Raw genomic sequence first — 19,454 nt, 5'->3', positions numbered from 1 at the left:
TAACATTCTGGCCAAATATTTGGCAGACTCTCAAACCGATTCATTTCTGTTATGAAAGAGAAGTTTTGAAGGTTCAATAAAGTCGACTACTGTAAGAGCAGCCAGGCAGTTGGAAAAAGTCGGCAGTAATCAGCTCACAGGACTGGAAACCAACTGTGTCATTCAGCCCTCCCTGCTCTGCCTGTGGCTCCTCGTCTCCCTGGCAACCCGTATTTTTGGAAAACCAAGATGGTAGTCGAGACCGCGGCTTTCTGGCAGAGTGAGGGGCAGCATCCAATCCCTGCGCCTGCAGAATCTAATATAATATCATGTGGACGTCTAACCCACACAGAGCCAGGGTTGGCGCAGTGAGGCTTGGATTGATTTAATGCAGGAAGTGTGTGCATGTAGTGACCTCTGTAGCAGATGATCAGACACGATGAGGAGCGTGGTTGTGATCAAGTCTTGCTCAAGCTTACCAGTTTGGCCCTGTATATAGGATACAGCTGGTTTTGATGGAGTTTACACTCATGTCTGTCTCCGTTTACATCCCCTTTACTTTTGTTATTAATTTATCCAGCTTTCTATCTTTGTTGCTAAGTGTGGTATTATTGTTTTCTCCCTTATAAAACACAAACGGTCATGGCTGAAGACAGGGTGGAATACCGCGGTCTTCCTTCATTCATGACCACCACAGCTATCATCTTTCCTGTCTCAACATTTTCCTGTAGTCTGTCCAGCTATGGCTCTCACTCCCAGTTGTAGAGTTACAAGGGCACTATTAGTTCTTGTCTTCAAACTAGCTAATATTTTGGATGCCTGAGCAGTTGGAGATACAGCTATGGGCCCCCAGAGTCTCAAACAGTTAGGAAATTATGGTGTCCTGTCAACTCTTTGGCAAACTAAGTCATTTGACTGTGGCAGCTACTTCATTACAGCCTCAAAATGAAATTTCAGCCATTGTGTCAAATCAAATTGAATTTGCAATCTAGCTATCCTCTTAGTTGCTAAATGCATTGATTGTTATATAAATCATCAATTTGCAAGGCCATTTTCCAGAATGCCTGCCCTAGATTGTGTGGCATTGCTAAGGCAGAGAATGGGCTAATGTGGCCATCTAGTGTTAAGGAGTGGGAACTGCACTGCACAAACATCTGAGCCAGCTGAGGCAAGATTTGCTCTATTTCTGTTTATCATATATATATATCATGTTTTTTTTTGGGGGGGGGGGGGGGGGGGGGGGGGGGGTTGGTTTTTTGTTGTTTTTTTGTTTTTTTTGTAAAGCATAATGTAATCAATGCTGTAGTCAGCATCACAAGTCAGTATAATCAATTGAGTCAAAAATAGATGGTGTCATGTAATCATCTAATTGGCACCATATGTTAATGGTGAAACCAAGTATGGAAATTATTCACAGACATATAATTCTAAAGCAATTAGTGTAGTGGTCACTTGTAATAAAAAATAAGTTTTTATTTCATGAAGAAAAAACACTGTATCCTCACTATACTGAGCAGATATAGTCAAAATAAACCTTACTTTGTAAGAAGTCTTTTTATTGTATCTGCATGCTCAGAACTTGTTGGTGCCCTGAGGTTCCTCAGATTAGCATTAACCTTAGAAAAACTGCTTTTGGATGCTTTTTTTGTTTCCATGCTTGCAAATCCGAAGGTTTTTAAGCTCTCGCCTTGGAGAAACAGGTTTGAAATTTTGGTGTGAACTTACTCTTGAGCTTGAGGCTTTCGAGAAATTGGCTAATGTCTAATTAGCACAAATATCTGATGATGAGGTTTTACTACATTAGTTTTTGTTGTTGTTTTTGTTTTTTTAGTTGTTTTTTTCTTTGCTCTTTCTAAGTGCCAAAAGACTGGCCATGTGGGTGGTTCTGTTATCAGCAGAGTAATCTCTGCATACTGCACCATGTCTGGAGTTAGCACAAAGACTACCTCTCTCATCTGAAGGTTTCTGCCAGGAGAGGGATAAAGTAGAGAAGCGCATCAAGCAGCTGTCTCGTCCAAAGTGCACAAGGGATGGTGGGTGTTCCGCTTGAAGGCAAACAGATCCACTTCCAGCCTTTCGAATAGACTCCACAATTGGCTCAGATTGTTTAGGTTAGTCTCCACTTCCCCACTGTCGGTGTGGCCCTAGAACAAACTGTCAGGCTGTTCCTTCTGCAGGCCTGAGTAGAAAACAGCCCTGAGGTGATGGACCTTCTCCAAAGCCTGCTATCACGAGATCTCTGCAAACTTAAACAGCAGGGCAGATAAAATACCGCCCTAGTTTGTTGATATGAGCTGATATGATGCAGTAGTGAGTTCAGCCTTAAAAATGTCTTGCACTGCTTAAGGTCAGGTCATTCACTGCTAAAAGAAAAAAATACCAGACTCAATTGTAATCTCTGGTGTTATCTCATGTACAGGACTTTGAAAATTAAACATTTGCTAGGGCCTCCCACATCTGTAAATCCAAGAAGTAGACTTTGCTCTCCACACCCTGTCACACAAGACAGCCCAACATGTATTTAAATGACTATGTTCAGTGTGAAACAGGGATAAGTAGGCATGTATTTAGATGCTGTTCAAACAAAAGCTACAAATAGCATAGTCATAAAAAAAAAAAAAACCTCTCAAATAATTGGGTTAGTTTGAAACTGAATGCTTAAACATCCTTTAACCTGCCAATTACTAAGTTAGAGCTCATCTTAAATAACCAAACCTACAGATATTCCAGTGCAAACAATGCTAATGCATTACAACTTATCGCAGAAACATTCTAAATATCATTGTGATTTTATGTCGTCATGCAGTAATTTCAGATACTCTGGTTTTGGGACTTGGGTGTAAACAACTGGGCTATTTTTTCACTTCCAACCTTAAACCTTCTTGTCTTTGAACTCTTACCCAGTTTTAAAAGTTATCATTAGAGCAGAACAAAGATACAATCTCACATTTAAAATGAAAGCAGAGTCTGCAGTGATAGATTACTGCTTTGAAGTGCTTGTCGCTGTGATGGAGCTTTGATGGAGTGTGAAACTGAACAGGATGTTTTATGCAATGGACTGTAAGGCAACTAAATTATGCACTTTACATTGTTACTTTGGACGAGTCACGAAGAGTCTGAAACACCAGATTTGTGAATTCACAACAGCTCCAGCCCGTAAAGATTAAACTAAATACATAGAACTTGTAAACATGTAGGAAAGGAGCGTCACCTGGAAATAATGGCTTGTCTATTACTTTATTATTTTTTCCGAACTTAAAATGTCCACACTATTATTTTTCCAATAGTTACCATAATATTAAACATCACTGATAGCTCAACAATAGAAAGTAGCCTAGAATAAAATGTGGCAAAGGGCTTTCCATCTCAGAATAAGAACAATAAACGCTAAGTTGCTAGCTTGCTAACGTTAGCATTTAGCTCAAAGCGCTGCTGTATCCAATTCAGCGTTCAACTCAGTTTAGCTTTACTTGTATAACATCAATTCACAACAAAGTCATCTCAAGGAACTTTTACAGATACTCCAGTTCATCCAATTCCCTGTCATCCAATTATAATCTAATTTAAACTAATCCATTATGTGATACACCTAAAGTCCAACTTATAATAGCAATGTGCTAATAGCCCATTTCATGCTAAGGAAAGGAACGAAATACATCAAATGATTTTATTGATTTAATCACCCATCTTGAACATGTACAAGGTGACAGGCTACAGAGGAGAGGAAAAACTTTTAACAAGAAAGAAAGAAAGAGCCAGATTGTAATTAACGTTTTAGGGGCAGCCATCTGCCTCAACCGATTGAGGGTGAAGAAGACAGAACCGTTGGGTCAGCATCACCACCCCTCTAAGCCATGGATACCTGCAGAGGAAGAAAGGGAGAGGCACAAGCTAAAGACAATAATTTTATTATATATTTATATAGAGAGAATAAAAAGTATAAAGAGAAAAATCCTATAAAGTCAAAGCCTATAGCAGCATAACTAAAGGTTCACCAAAGCCAGCCCTTACTATAAGCTTTATCTAAAGGGAGGTTCTCAGTCTAATCTTAAAGGTAGAGAACGTGTCTGCTTCCAAAACCCAAAATGGGTTCCATAAGAGAGGGGTCTTATAACCAAAGGCTCTCCCTCCCATTTTATATCCAAACAGGCTCAACCATGACTGTCTGTCTTTTGTTCTTCTTTCAAATAACGACTTAATCTTTTTGAGCTTAATTCTGAGTGTCAAAAAAAATGTTTAGATAAAATCTTAAATAGTTACCTCAGTATTTGGGCAACAAATATCACCTACAAGCTTAAACTGTAATGTGCCATGTCTCACTCATGTTATTTAGTGCTGCATTTTTTAATTACCATGAAAAACTGGGCATATAAAGGCAAGGTGGGGTTTTATGGCAGAGACAGTCATTGGAGAAATAAAAGCTATATTTTACGTAATTTATACATCATTAACAAAGCAGCCAGTGTTAATCTCAATAAAGAAATCTCTTACAGAAGTATTAGAAACACTTCCTTTTTCCTTCTGAGGCAGAGTCCATATCAGACCTGAATGTTTGGTTTTAATTTGTTTCTCAACTTGAAAACTCAGACTTGGTGTTATTGCCTGTGTTTCTGATTTATAAGTGTTACAGTAGGAAAAAAAACACAATGAAAAAGGGCAGGTCAGGCCATAAAAATCTGTCTACAAAATGAAATAATTACAGTGCATCTAGTAATTGTGTGTTATAATGGATAATGTTTGCACATCCTGAGGAGTAAAATCACCTCTAAATATAATTAAATCTCAGTGAGTGGCACTTGAACCACTGATATCTAAGACTGAGGTATCTTCGCTTCTCTTCCTCTTGCCGGAGGCTTCTTTCTCTTTATCCAGACTGTGGAGGAAGTGGGAGAGAGGTATCGGAGGGCGAACGGCTCTCTAAATCGATATCTGCCTCTTATTGCAGGGCACCCTCAGCTCACTCTCCCAACTGATTCCAGCTATTTAAGAATGTCTTTCTCTGGATCTGGTCCATTTCTTTCAATTAATGCTCCTTTCAGCCAGCCGACCATTAGAAGTCCATTAGAGCCCCTCCACCCAGGAAGAGTCATTCAGCCTGGACTGCCGTGCTCCATCTTCACATAACAGGAGCAGTTAGACTGCCACAGAGGAATAATTAACCTTTTAAATTGTTACTTTAGAGATAGTTGTTTCTTTGATGAGTTTCTTGTTTATATACTTAGTCTCTTTATTTCTTTCTTCGGTATTCTATCCATTCATCTGTCTCTGTATTTCAGCTGTCTTGTATGTTTGTTGTTCTATCCACATGGATCTCTTGGGGAATCTGTGGTCCGTCTTCATCACTGCATGTCTCTATCTCTTCCTGTCTTTGATATTTTGCAGGTTCTTGCCGGTGAGGAAGCTGATATCACTTCCAGCATGCTGAGCACAGAGGATGCTGATACCCCCGCTGAAGAGCTGGTTTACCACATTGAAATGACAACCAAGGGGATGGTGGCACTGAAAGAGGAGCCTGAGGAGGGCATCCTGAATTTCACACAGGCTCACATAAACAGAGGAGAGGTCATCTTTATTCACCAGGGCGAGGGTGAGGCAATTTGGAATGAGAGGGTGTGACGGGAGTGTTGATTCATATCAACGCCTCTATCATCATCTCTATTTACTTATTTTTTTATTGTAACCAGTATAAGCCACCGGTACTGATCAATAAACCTCTGAAACTCTAATCTATAAAGGTACTGTTTACTCAAACACACCTTTGTTTCTCAATTTATTGTGATAAATGAGTTCCCTTTACTCAGCGAGGCAGCAAAGTTATAGTACATTCTCAATAAAACTCCTTTTAACATATGGTGACAACAAGTTAAAGATTAAGAGAGACTAAAGGGACAGTAGGAGCTGTAGATTCATCCGAATGGATGACCAGTAATTAAGATCTGATCCTTTTCTCCTCTTCCAGAGGGATCGAGTGGTTTCATTTTTACTGTGACAGATGGGGAGCACACGTCTCCTCTCCACCAGTTTGTCGTCACAGCCAGGCCTCTCACCATCACCATGGTAACAGAGGAGGAGCTTGTGGTGTTTCCAGGTACAATACCAAAATCCTCCAGATTTTCACCCATGAAGTTCCGAATATATGTCTCATGATTCACAAAATGTGAGTAAAGGAAAGAAACATGAACAAAGGAAAGAAGACATGGTGGTGCAGGAGGAAGGTAGACAGATGGGGGAGAGGACTTGCAGATCAGTAGGAGGGAACTATGCGACTGAAGCCCTTTCCCTTTGTCACAAATGATCATTTTTAATTTAATATTTCTATTTAACACTATCATATCATTATTCCTTCAGACATTTGACTGTTTTACTGTATGACTTGTGACTGATTGTTAGACTTTATGAAAAAGACCTTTTCTATTAATTTTTTTAAGCCACATTTAAAAATTTGGGGGTTTCTCAGATTTCCATAATGGTAACAACAGCACTCTTACCAGTAGCTAAGAGGGAAGAAAGGTGGAGGAAGGGACTTTTCTGTTAAAGGCCCCAGAAAAAAACAGCCCTCAAAAAGTCTTAACACTTTGAGGTTATATAAACTGTTAAGACAGTGCACTCATATTATCTAAGCATTTCATACAAAGAGGAGCAGCATCTTTTAATGTCTTATGTAACTAGGCTGGAGGAAGGGGCCCTTTGTGAACCACTCTGAACACTTTGAACAGTGGAAAGTGATGCCAAGCTTTAAAACAAACATAATCAATATTTTCAACACATGTCCCATTTTGATTTAGTTTTAATTCTTTTATTTGTATATACACAGCGTTTATGTTTGTTGTGTAGACAAAAGCTTAACTTCCAAACAGCAGAAAACATCAAGTAAACACTTGTTTAACTCACATGGTCATAATTAGAGATAAAAGAAGAAGCTCATACATTCCAGTACAACAGCTCTGCTGTAAAAACAAAAGTTATAATAATCATTTTTACTTTATTAATCTTGATTGCTGTGCATTTAAGCCATATCTAGATGTACTGGAGAGCAGTGGGCTGCCATGTTTTGATGCCCCGGGAGCAGTTGGGAGGGGTTTATTGCCTTGCGGAAAGGCCCACAGTGATTCATCTCTGTTGGTATGCAGGGACTCAAATTAGGGTTCTCCAGATCCAAGCCCACTTCTGCTATCACTAGCCTACCACCACCCGTAAATGATGTTTAAACTGTTTAGTCTTTGCTCTGTTATGGGTCTTCACTCTAAGACAACTGCTGGTAATGATGTTGGAGTATAGTTTAAAGTTTGAAACTATTTACAATGTAACGGTAAAATTAGGAATCACAGAGCTGCAGCAGATGGTAAACTTTGATTGAATTTGAGACCTATGTAATGTTTGCTAAACAGCTCCTCCATGTGGCCACAGTGGGTAACTACAGGACAAAGTCACTGAATTTTCCAGATGTTCCTCATTGTTATTTCTAGTCAATCATGCTTGTGGTAGGAATTTATAAATGTGATGTAACAGCATAAACAGAACAATTTAAGGAGCTTTGCAAACTAACTTATGTGAGTTTTATATTATACAGGCTATCAGCCATGCACAAACACATTTTTGACAATAAGAAAGCTTTAGCCAAATGATAAATTTTATCAGTGGTTTATCAGTGGTGGCCAGTTACATTATATAGCCATCAAATAGGGTGATTTAATGATTTAACATCCTCTTCATGAAATGTAGCCTGTTTGGATAGACCAATATGATCTATATGATATGTATTAATGCTGGATTATGATAAAGGCCTGATGTTACTTGCACTTGGGCATCTGTGGTTAACCCAAGTTTGGGTCAGTTTTGGGCTGGTCATATCTAGAGTTGGCCCCATCTCCTTTAGGCCACCACTTTGCCACTGCCCTTGGCTTTGAACCCTTTAACTGCTGAGTAGCAAACTGCAGGCTCATATTAGAGACATAGTTGTTTTATTTCAAGTTTGCAGAAATGCTTCCTGAACAAAAGATCTGCCGATTAGAATAGAATAGAATAGAAATACTTTATTAATCCCTTCAGAGAGCCCTCAGGGAAATTTGGGGTTTTATTTTATTTGTAGTTTTAAAAAAGCACGCACGGGAGTCGAAGCAGGCAACAAGTTTAAGCTTCTATTAGCATTGTGCATACTGCACAAGATCTGTTGTCACATTTACTGAAACATTGCATTATATTTAGCTACCCTATTGACCAAAAAAAGTTTCTCATGTAGACTTAGAAAGTTAGCAATCAGCCAGGAATCTTCCAGTTAAAGGACAGTCAGCATATTTCGTGAGCTACAGATGCCCCCATAGCGTTTTGAAGTGCTGCTCTCCATATCAGAAAACCTTTGCATACCACACAGGCGTTACAGTTTTAGATTTTGGATATTACACTGCCAAAAGGTAATTTTCTTCAGATTCCCCTCAGTGTTCACAGTACCACATGTCCGTGTGTTTTTTTGCAGGAACGAGACAGCCCATTACAAGGACCAACCTAGGGGCTGAAACCAATGAGGACGGGAATGAGATCACCTTCTCACTTATCCGTCCACCTCGTTTGGGGAGACTCATCCTGGCAAATGACAGAAACCAGTATGAGGAAATTTACCAGTTCTCAGAATCACAGGTAATTTTATTTTATTTCCCTATACTTTTACATGTAATGATGATGTCAATATATTAGACATGAGAATTATCTTTTAATATTCAACTGAATTTATTGGGGCACTGATAGTTCAGCTAATGTGCATTTTGTTTAAAGAAATCCTAACATTAATATTAACTGTTAAGCAGTTTCAGCTGTTAAAGGCATTCAATAAGATGTAATTATCATCTGATGCATAAAACAGAGCTAATACTTTCAACACAAACGCTGCTACATTTAGTCATAAATTTCTTTTTTTTATTATAATTATTATTATTTGTTTAATATTTCTTTGTCTATGGAAAGCTTTGGGGTTTTAAGTATGTGCACCCAATACAGTCTTTCAAAGACAATGAAGCACATTTTCCTCTTTCTCGCTAGCAGGAGGAGTCATTTCACATAGATTAGACCCTTAGGTTCAGATTTACTATCCCAGGCAAAGTATGTGGCCAAGCCATTATTTTGTAGTGTTTTTTGTTTTGTTTTTTGTCAATTTTTTAGTTAGCTAATTCTAATGGTAAAATTATCCCTACCACCCCATAGTAGGAATCCTGTAAGAATTCCTGGATCCACGCAGTGATCCTGATCATCCACAAAATCTAATCACTTGTTCCTTATTCCATTTCTGAGATTTCCTGAAGATTTAATCAAAATCTGTCCATACCTTTTTGAGTTATGATGTTAACAGGCAGTCATTTCAAATTAACTGCTGGTTACCAGGCCTCTGCAGAGCTGAATGACATGCAGATGAGGGAATTCAGCCATTTGATTCAGGTGTGTTGGGGAAGACTTCTAAAAGTTGCAGGACAGTAGATCTCAAGGACCGGATTTGGGCACCCATGTATTAAATTAATCAACACACAACAGTGCCTAATTAATGCTATTTCAACAAAAAAAAAAGAAACAATGGGAAAAATCAGGAACCAAAATTAAATTAAACATAACCTAAAAGTGAACTATTTTTGGAGCTCCCTCTTAGTGTCTCAGGTGTTTTCAGGAAAGTTCATCTGCTTTGCATGAAAACCGAGCTCCCCTTAGCTCCTAGTAATTTGAACCATGTGCCTAGAGACTTCAGGTTGTTTCAAGATAAACATGGTTTGACAAGTGAATCATTCAGATGTCATTCAGAATGTCATAATTGGGATAATTTCTCAGCTTCATAATATCATGTAATAATGACATTAAAAATAAATTTACACAAGTGAGAATCTGGTTTTTCATCCAACTGGGTATCACCACTAATTTCCTAAATCAGTCCGGTGTGGTTCACAACAGCCTGATTCAATTAGATTTCTTTAGATTAAACTTGTTTTTCCTTTTTTTCAGTTAAAACACTGAGTCTGTTTACATGACCATCAACATCGTATCTGGATGTAATCTGATAATTGTGATAATTTGATATGACGTGTCTACACACACTTCTGAAATAACAGGTAACAGATGAAAAGTGATCCCAATAGCAGACATGCATTTCTTGAGTTTAAACAGTTTATTGTAAAGTTGTAAAAATGGTTGTGTCCAGGCTTATAGCTATAGTTTTTTGGCCAGGTGGATAACCTACAGGGCAGGTTGGTAGGCCAGCAGGCTGGAGCAAACTGGAATGTTGGTGGAGCAGCGGGACGGCAGAGGTGATAAAAGAGAGAGCAATGATCTGGCAGATACTGGTGATCAGACCGGAGTTGAAAAGCTAAGGATTGATGAGATGATGACTGTCAGCTGTGTCTGAGCCTGTTGCCAGATTCCACAGCTACACCTGCAAAGCAGACACGCCCATGCAAACAAACAAACACACAGACACCTGTGAGGATCTGCAGGGGAGCCAAGACAGAATTGCTGTGATTAAAAAATTAAAAAAAACACTCTGGACTGGATAGAGAAAGCTAGACCTTTACATGTCTGATGAAGAACATTTCATTCAGCGAAGGTGCTCTAAATATTCTTAAAGTGAAGATCTTAGACGACGTGTTACTTACAGAGAATACAAAGAATCCATTTTAAGTTGTTATACGACTCAGAAATTACAATGACGATAGATTCACTTTGTTCAGCTGTGCATTCCCATGATGCCCATGACGCTCTCGACCTGACACTGGCGTTCTAACATTTCAACCTATCCGTTGAGACGTGCTACCTATGCCTTCTGCACATGTGCACAAGAAAACTACATTTCAATATGCCGTAAGGACACGCCCATAAATCCATGCTAACCACAAGTCTAACAGCTCTACTTGTTGTCAGGCTTTCGTCAGCTGTACCTCTTGAAATAAACTTTCATTATATATGTATTTTATGTATTTTCAAAGAAATTTTATCCCTATATTTAAAGTAATCCAATGATGAAAGCAAAAATCTGAATTTGGCATTTTCTTGGTGAGAGAAGCTGATATTGGAAGGAAGTGACATGGGCAACCTTTCAGTTATATATGCTAAGCATCGGTAAGTCACACGAAAGTAGGGTCACTGCTGTCACTGGAAAAGGATACCTATTTAAATATTATATATTGCATTATTAAATTTGAATCAATTCAAATCGATTAATCAGTTTTTTTTTTAACCCATCTCTAGTGTTGCCAACACCTTTTTGTCCTCCAATCACAGCCACATCAAATCTGAAGGCATCTGTTTGTTTTTTATTTAGCCATGGCACAATTTTCATTCAGTTGTGCAGCATAAATTGTAGTAAATCCCTCTGTATAATACATTTACATTCACTCTCCTCCTAATTTTGAGCTTTGAAAGGAAAACTCCCAGGAATAAACTTACATCAGTGCCAGGTGCAGAGATCAGTGTCCAACCCTTTCCCTGCACATGTGCAGTCACCAAATTAGCACCAAAACAGAGTTTGGGTGGTGTGCAAAGTGATAGTAAATCTGGGCCTTGGTGTTATATGAGCCCTGATGGTTTTGATATCTTGTTCAGACCGGGTGCCTTCAGCATTGCATTTATCTTCATTATTGTCACATTGAAGGTATTGTTGAAGGTATTTAAATCACTGTGGGTTCTGACAGAAAAATATGCTGGATGAATTAAGATTTTGTGTTTTAAAAAGGCCACTACTTGTAAAATAAACAGAATATCCTCAAAGTAAACAATTTTTTTGTTTGTTTTTAGTTGAATATATACATTTTCTACTAAACCCATATGAACACGTATGTCTTGGTTATAACTTATTGTCATGGAAGGCTTTTATTTATTTATTTATTTTGATTATATAAACAAATTTCCAGAAAGCAAAGACCATGATTATGAAAACGCCTGTCATGGATTTGGTTATCATTTTTGGGATACACTAGTTGACAGTTTGATGCCATTACACATGCAGCTGGCAAGGCTGCAGTCAATTCAAGACCGTCTGTTGGTTACTATGCTTGGATGAGCAAACTGCTCCGTTTAGACTGTGGAAGAAAATCTAACACTAAGCTGAGCTGAAAACACAATTTGACTTTCTCAGTAGTGTGTCTGTTTGTACATGCATGAATTCACTCTAGTGCATTTGTGTGAATGTGTGTGGGTGTGTTTGATCCAGATATTGCCCATGCTGTTGTGACTTAACTCTATTTAACACTGTCACATTATGAAAACCAAAATGATTAAACTTGATTTGAATTCACAAGTTAAGGTCACATGTTAAACTTAGCATCTTCAGGACTCAACAGTAAGTCAAAGCGGTTTTCTTTGACATTATAGAAATATAATTATGTAAGTGTATGTGTGTGTTCTGGGGATGGCCTTTCGTCAAGACGTCATCAATAATGAAAGTGGGGAGGTGGAGGAGAGGGGATTCCTTCTGGGTGAAGCTGCAGCCAGCTTCAGGGTTACCTACCTTCAATTTACCCAGCAGTGGTGAAGCATGGGACTCTGCTATAACTAGAAGAGCTGTGTGGTGTTTATTCCTAAAGCTTGTAACAAATAATTCACCACTAATCAAATCAATTTTCACAGTAACTTTCTCGCTGTGCATCAAACCAACTGATGACGTGCTGAGTGTGATTAGTTGATAAGTTTCTAGTGTGTACCCAATTTTAGCACCTCATGGGGATAATTTTTTATTGGACAGATGCCATACTGCATACACTATGCCTCATAGGAATATATGATATGGTGTTCTGGCAGGGAGAACAGAAATCATAACTTTTTAGTCATGAGGTTGTTTTAGAACAGGTCTAAAGTACAAATATTGTATGTTGTTTAGATAAGGAATCAGACTGTAGCCCAAATCTTTAGTAAAGTAAAATTATTTTAACTACATCTTGGGGAACTGGAGGAGATGGAGTTGGGGTGGTGGGATTTGCAACACGGGGTCTGGGAAGATGAATGACAGTAGGAGTGAGATATCTAACAGAAATACAGAAACAGAAATATTCAAAGGAAAATCATCGATTGAGACAAGTTTTGAAAAATCCTAATACAATATTAAAACTTTACCGCTACTGTGAAAATAAAAAGGTAAGAAATGACAAAGATTAATTTGTTATGACACTGCCCTTTTAATTGTGTCTCCCGTGATACACAGCTGGAGTCGGGCATGGTCTACTATGAGCACCAGCTGCCTGCTGAGCCTTTCTGGGTGGTGCAGGACTCAATGGAGTTCACTCTGTCATCCCAGCCGGCCCCAGATGTCCGTCACGTCCTGCCCATCACCGTCTCTTATTATTCTGCTCACAGCAACATCTCCTCACAGCTGTGGAGAAACAAAGGTAAATGATTAAATAAGGCAGCAACGCAACCATTTGCATAATGTCAATTGCATAATTTTTCTAAAGAACAACTATTATAAATGAGCATGAATGACAACTCAGCCACTAATTCAACTCAATCATGGTAATTGTATAAACATGTCTGCAACTGTTAGAAAGCAGAGATGAGTGTGTAGCTTGAAAAAGTTGCTTGTAGCTTTGTTTAATTCACGCATGGTTTTGTTTGGAATTTGTCATCAATCTAAATCTGGATTAAAACAAAAGTATATCGATTACAGTTTCATCAGATACTTCACCAAACAGAGAGCTTAAGTGTGAACTTTAATAAATGTTCTCAGAGATTTTTCTGTCACATTATACAGTATAACTTTGTTGGTGTACAACATTATGATGTAATTTGTTTCATAAACTTTATATTCATTGGTTTAGTGCATCCTATTGATAGGCATCATATTAAAAGTATCTTTCTATTAGGGCTGGGTGATTAATCAAATTTAAATCTCAATTACAATTAAGTTTTTTAATGATCATAAAAGTGAAATGATCCAATTTTTTTGCTCCTTCGCAGTTTACTCTTGTTCCCTTTAAACAATAGCTACGTAGGACCTGGGTGGAAAAAAACTAGTCTGTATTAGCACAGACAACGCTTCAAATGTCACACTGGCTGCCTCTCTCTCTCTCTCTCTCTCTCTCTCTCTCTCTCTTTCTCCAGATCAGGGGTGCCCAAAGTTGGTCCTCGAGGGCCGCTGTCCTCCAGATTTTCCAATGTTTCCTGCTTCAACACACCTGACTAAAATTAAATAGATCCAACAGCCCATTAAGTTTTTCACAATGACTCATCAATTTGAGTCTGGTGGTGTTGGAGCAGGAACACATCAAAAACCTGCAGGATTGTGGCCCTTGAGGACCGGAGCTGGACACCCCTGATCTAAATAGATAGATAGATAGATAGATAGATAGATAGATAGATAGATAGACAGATAGATAGATAGATAGATAGATAGATAGATAGATAGATAGATAGATAGATAGATAGATAGATAGATAGATAGATAGATAGATAGATAGACAGATAGATAGATAGATAGATAGATAGATAGATAGATAGATAGATATAGAGACAATAGATAAAAAATCATATTGTTAAAGTAAATAATAAATAATTGTGTTAAATAATCGAGATCTCAATTTAAGTCAAAATAATCGTGAATGTCATTTTTGCCATAATCAAGCAGCCATACTTTCTATCTACACACTAATAGTTATCACCGAAATTTAAAGTCTGCTTCAAACCTTATTGATTTCTATGCCTGATTAATTTTCCATTACACTGGGAGGTCGTGGCTTATTCATCATTTTAGAATATCTTTCTTGTTAATAATTACTATTACTGAACTGTCCAAACTCATAAAGAAGGTTCTGGCTCCTGCTGTTGCTCCCAAGACAAACATGATTAAATATTGACAGCAGACAGTCAATGTTGAACCCTAAGTATATTTTAAAAGTTACTTGATGTATATTGTATGTTTATGTTTGTTTTTATTATTTCTACTCAGGTCTGGATATTGTGCAGGGCCAGAGGAAGACCATCGACAGTTCAATTCTTGATGCTTCCAATCTTCTGGCAAGTCTTCCTGAAGCAAAAAGAGACAATGTGGATGTGGTTTTTGATATTAAGCGTTTCCCTGAACATGGTCGCATCACCCTGGGTGGTCAGGACCTGCCTCGTAATACACCATCCTTCATGCAGGAAGATGTATCTCAAGGAAACCTGGAATATCTCCATGATGACTCAGGGGCAACCGCTGACAGCTTCTCTTTCAGGGCACGTCTAAAGTCGGAGGGTGCTGCTGTGCCCTCACCTGCTGAATCTGTAGTCTTGGAAGAAGTCTTCCATATTTCAATCAAACGGCGAGGCTCTGAGTCCCCTAAACTTGTTACTATTGATATGCTCCTGGAGGTTCTTCAAGGTTCCATGACCATCTTGACTCAGAAATATCTTAACACTCAGGATGAAGACAGTCCACCAGATGAGGTGCACTTTAAGGTGAAAAAAGTACCCAGCAACGGTCAGCTGGTGGATTCACTCACAATGGATCCCATTTCCGAGTTCACACAAGAGATGGTCAATCGTGGGCAGGTGGGCTTCTACAGTGACGGCAGCCTCGCAAACGGCTTTGTTGAATTCATCTTGTCAGATGGAGAACACCAAACGGAGCCATACACACTTCACATCATCGTCCTAGCTCACACCCTTCTTCTCAACAAAGCCCCTGAGATCAAGGTGAAGCAGGGTGATGATGAGACTCTGGTGACTGAAGAAATGTTGAAGGCCACCACAGGGGGTCCTGTTGAGGAGGAGATCCTTTACAAAATCACAAGTGTTCCAAAATATGCAGCTGTCATGGTAGACAGGCAGCCTACATCTGCCTTCACCCAGAAACAAATTAAAGAAGGAAGAGTCAGCGTCCGCTTTGTCAAGTCCACTTCACCTCGAGACAGTGTTTCATTTGTGGCCCGCAGCCGTGCTGCTAATGTCTCCTCTGTTCTCAATATCACTGTGCAGCCTCTGGCCAACATTGCTCAGGATCCTCTGTTACCCCAGGGTGCGCTTGTCCAACTGGACAGAAAGCTTCTGGATGCAACTCCACTGGCCAATAAAACCAGAACCTCCCCCACATTCACAATCATCCAGCAGCCAAGAGGTGCTCGTTTTGTGAGGTCTGGGCGTCCTGGTGCAGGTCAGCCAGTAGACTCATTCAGCCAGAAGGACCTGGATGAAGGTCGTGTAGCAATGGAAATTTTAGATAATGGCTCTGGATCCCGAGGTGATGATACTCAAGATGAAGCTCGCTTTCTGCTCAAAGCCCATGGAGTCCCGCCTGCAGAGTGCGTGCTGTCCTTCCAGACAGGTCCTTACAACTCATCTGGAGTTTACCCTGCCATTCTGCTGAGGATTCCTTCCAAGGACAATAATGAGATCCCTGGTGTGGCTGGGTCACCTCGTGGCACTCCACGTGGCCCAACCTGGAAGGGTAACATGGACTGGCCAGGTGGAGATGGCCTCACCACTGCAGCCCCTGGTTCTCGCTCCCACGGAAAACCACACGTTTCCCGTCGCAGCAGTTTCTGGTCTATTCTTATCCCCATCCTGGTAATCCTCATCCTCTTGCTGCTGGCTGGCATCTTGGCTTACTACTTGATTCGTAAAAACAAGACAGGAAAACACAACGTCCAGACTGCAGCATCCAAACCCAAAAACGGAGAGGTGGCTGGCACGGAAACCTTTCGCAAAACTGACCCGGCCAATAACATCCCAATGTCCACCGTGGACTCAAAAGACACAGACCCCGAGTTGTTGCAGCACTGTCGGACAACAAACCCGGCCTTAAAAAAGAACCAATACTGGGTTTGAAACACTTTGAGACACAGAGGGTTTATGATCATCATGTGTGTGGAAGCCTCTTCAAATAATTCGTCTCAGTCCTAAAGACCTCTTGCCTCAGCCGTTTAAATGACACCCACTTTTAGTGACTTTTGTCAGCATGACTATGGACAAAATCTCAGGCAAGTAAACACTGAACACCTATTGGCAAAGAAAGAAGCAGTTTTGTTGTTGTTGTTTTGTTTTTTTTTTTTATCTAATGAGGCTTGTGCCATGTCTATTTATTTCAGTTGTATCATTCCTCTTTGTCAACGGGCAAAAATGAAGACATGAACATGCCATGTGTTTGCAACAAAGTATTTTGGACGTGCTCTGTTATCTTATTCAATATTTTGACTGCAAATATTATTCAACTAAGTGGATAGGTCATTAAGCATATTGGTAATAGTTTATTTCAGTTTTTGGTTAATCAGGAAAGTTGTTAAGCATGTACATAAGTGATGAATATATGTCATCCAGATGAGGACAAATTGCCTCTTTATGGTTAGTTTTAAATTGTTTAAGGTCCCTTTTGTATGTTGTTTCTAAGGGCTAAAGTCAGTAACATTTTAAGAATATTTACACTCAGTGACAACAGATAGCAAGATGGATACCACTCTCCTGTCTGTGTATGTCTCATTGCAACATATAGCTTTGATTTTAAACGGATAATGTGTGGGATTTTATTGTTTTGTTTTTTTTATTTTTTCCAGTACCATTGTGTAAACAACCTATGAGTAGTTAGTGTTTTACCTACAGCAGACAGCAATCAACCTACTCCAATTCTGGGAATCAGAAGCATCAAAGCCCATACTAAAAGCTACCCATACATAGGGACCACTACAACAGCAGTTTTTTTTTTGTTTTTTTTTTCATCTCAAACTTTTCTAAAATTAAAAAGGTCAAAGCAGTTGCTGTAAATGCTGTGTACAAATCGTTCTATACCATTCCATTTTTGCATCAGTTTACTTGGTCACTTTTCCGTCCAGATAACATCCACTTTGCTTGGCACCATTGTCGGCTCTGTGACTCCATGCTCTCTCCTGTTGCTGATTTGGTAGATATGACGACTCTGTGAGTTCAACCCTAAAATGGCTTTGAGACAGCAATAATTATCATCACAAAGTACTACAATGACTAGAAAAGTAATTAAGTATAATGATATCTTACCTGACAGATATGTGAATGGTTCTTTTCCTCAGTAACTGCCAATCTTTTGTGACAGGATTCAGTTGCATCCTCATCTGAAAGTGCAGCAACAGGAGTGTTGACATCTAACTCTAGTGCAAGAAGCAGTTGTCCGTGACGATCAAGGAAAATCAGTGAAACTTCTATAGTGACCAGGATTTTGCTCTAATGTAACAGCCTGGAAAGCGCAAATATTAGACATCCTATAGATTGCTGCAAAAAGCAGTAAACTACCCAACAAATCTGATTCAGTTCCTGATGGATACCTGATCTATGCTAGGATACAAGGCTGAGCCACAGTGCATGCAGTGATGTAAAGCAACAGGCATGTTCTTTGTTCTTCAGTTGAGAAAATAGTGACTAAGTAAACAACAATCTAATGCTAAAGTGGCTTGGTGATAAAAGATTTGTATACAGTATTTGCTTGAAATGTGAGGATGTCTTTCAGGTTTAGGTTCACTCTTACAGCTGCCCCCTTGTGTATACCTTTTAGCTTTAGCACACCTGTTAGGACAGTTATGACCACATGTAAGACACTACTCATAAGTACGCCACACAACCCCATTAGAGAATAAAACAAAAAAGAATTTTAAATTAAGCTAAAGGCTACTGTTTTCCTTCTTTTTAGCTTTTATGCTAAGCTAACTTCAATTTCAAAGCTAAGCTAATGAAGTTAAGCTAATGTTGTAACCCCATACTGAAGGCACAGATTTGAGTATTCTTGATCTAAGACTATAACAAGTGATTTAATTTGACCCGCTTAAAAGGAAAGATGTTTAAAACAAAAGACAAAAATAGGACAATGAGTTAAAAAAAAAATTGAATGTTTTTTTCAGGGCTTGCACAAATTTGACTGAGTTTAGCTCTGAGTCACGTCATTGTCTGATTCATGTTATTATTTCTGCATGCGTCCAAAGAGCTTGTAAATATTCACTGGACTGGCACGGCACTGACCGCATAACTACACAGAGTACACAGTTTGTAGACCACAGGCAGGATGTTGGTTCAGTAATATTGGTCTTTAACACATTCTTACTGGCTGACAGTGCAGAGTGAGGTCATTTGAAACTGAAGTTTCCAGTTTCTAGTCTGCAATTAGGAATTCATAAAAACTGATTTGGTTGTGACAACTGAATAAAATGCTTCGCTGGTTAGGTTATGCTGATTTATAATGACACTGATTTCAACTTTTCTAAGCTATTATTCTTATTATTAGCATTCCATATGTAAGCTGAATTTAATTAAATGATTTAAAAAAAAAGAAAAAAAAACTCTTTACACTTGCTTTACATGTTAAAGCTAACTGTGTTACTGTAAATCACAATCCTCTGTCTTTCCTTCCTTCTGGCCTGTGATGGTTAAATTAACAGTTGTTGTTTTTTGTTTGTTTGTTTGTTTGTTTGTTTGTTTTGTTCTGTTTTATTTTTTTTTAATTTTCAAAAGTATAGAATGGGTAGTTAAAATTGTAAAGTGAGAAAATCAGGAAATTTTAATGATCTAGAAAAGAAAATATA

At 38.8% G+C, this 19,454-nt stretch overlaps 1 protein-coding gene across 1 annotated transcript in view; it reads left to right on the top strand.

Annotated features, from left to right (window-relative positions):
- The window catches only part of cspg4 (chondroitin sulfate proteoglycan 4), a 78,035-nt gene extending 59,322 nt beyond the window's left edge, over positions 1 to 18,713 (top strand). The window contains exons 7-11 of the mRNA XM_041997099.1: positions 5,362 to 5,566; positions 5,939 to 6,067; positions 8,453 to 8,613; positions 13,145 to 13,328; positions 14,885 to 18,713. Coding sequence (XP_041853033.1) covers positions 5,362 to 5,566; positions 5,939 to 6,067; positions 8,453 to 8,613; positions 13,145 to 13,328; positions 14,885 to 16,743 — 2,538 coding nt within the window. The 3' untranslated portion in view covers positions 16,744 to 18,713. The remainder of the gene's footprint in view (positions 1 to 5,361; positions 5,567 to 5,938; positions 6,068 to 8,452; positions 8,614 to 13,144; positions 13,329 to 14,884) is intronic.
- Positions 18,714 to 19,454: the final 741 nt, after the last annotated feature.

This window comes from Melanotaenia boesemani, chromosome 10 (assembly GCF_017639745.1).
Source record: "Melanotaenia boesemani isolate fMelBoe1 chromosome 10, fMelBoe1.pri, whole genome shotgun sequence".
Lineage (NCBI taxonomy): Eukaryota > Metazoa > Chordata > Actinopteri > Atheriniformes > Melanotaeniidae > Melanotaenia > Melanotaenia boesemani.
This window is presented reverse-complemented; position numbering and strand designations above follow the sequence as displayed.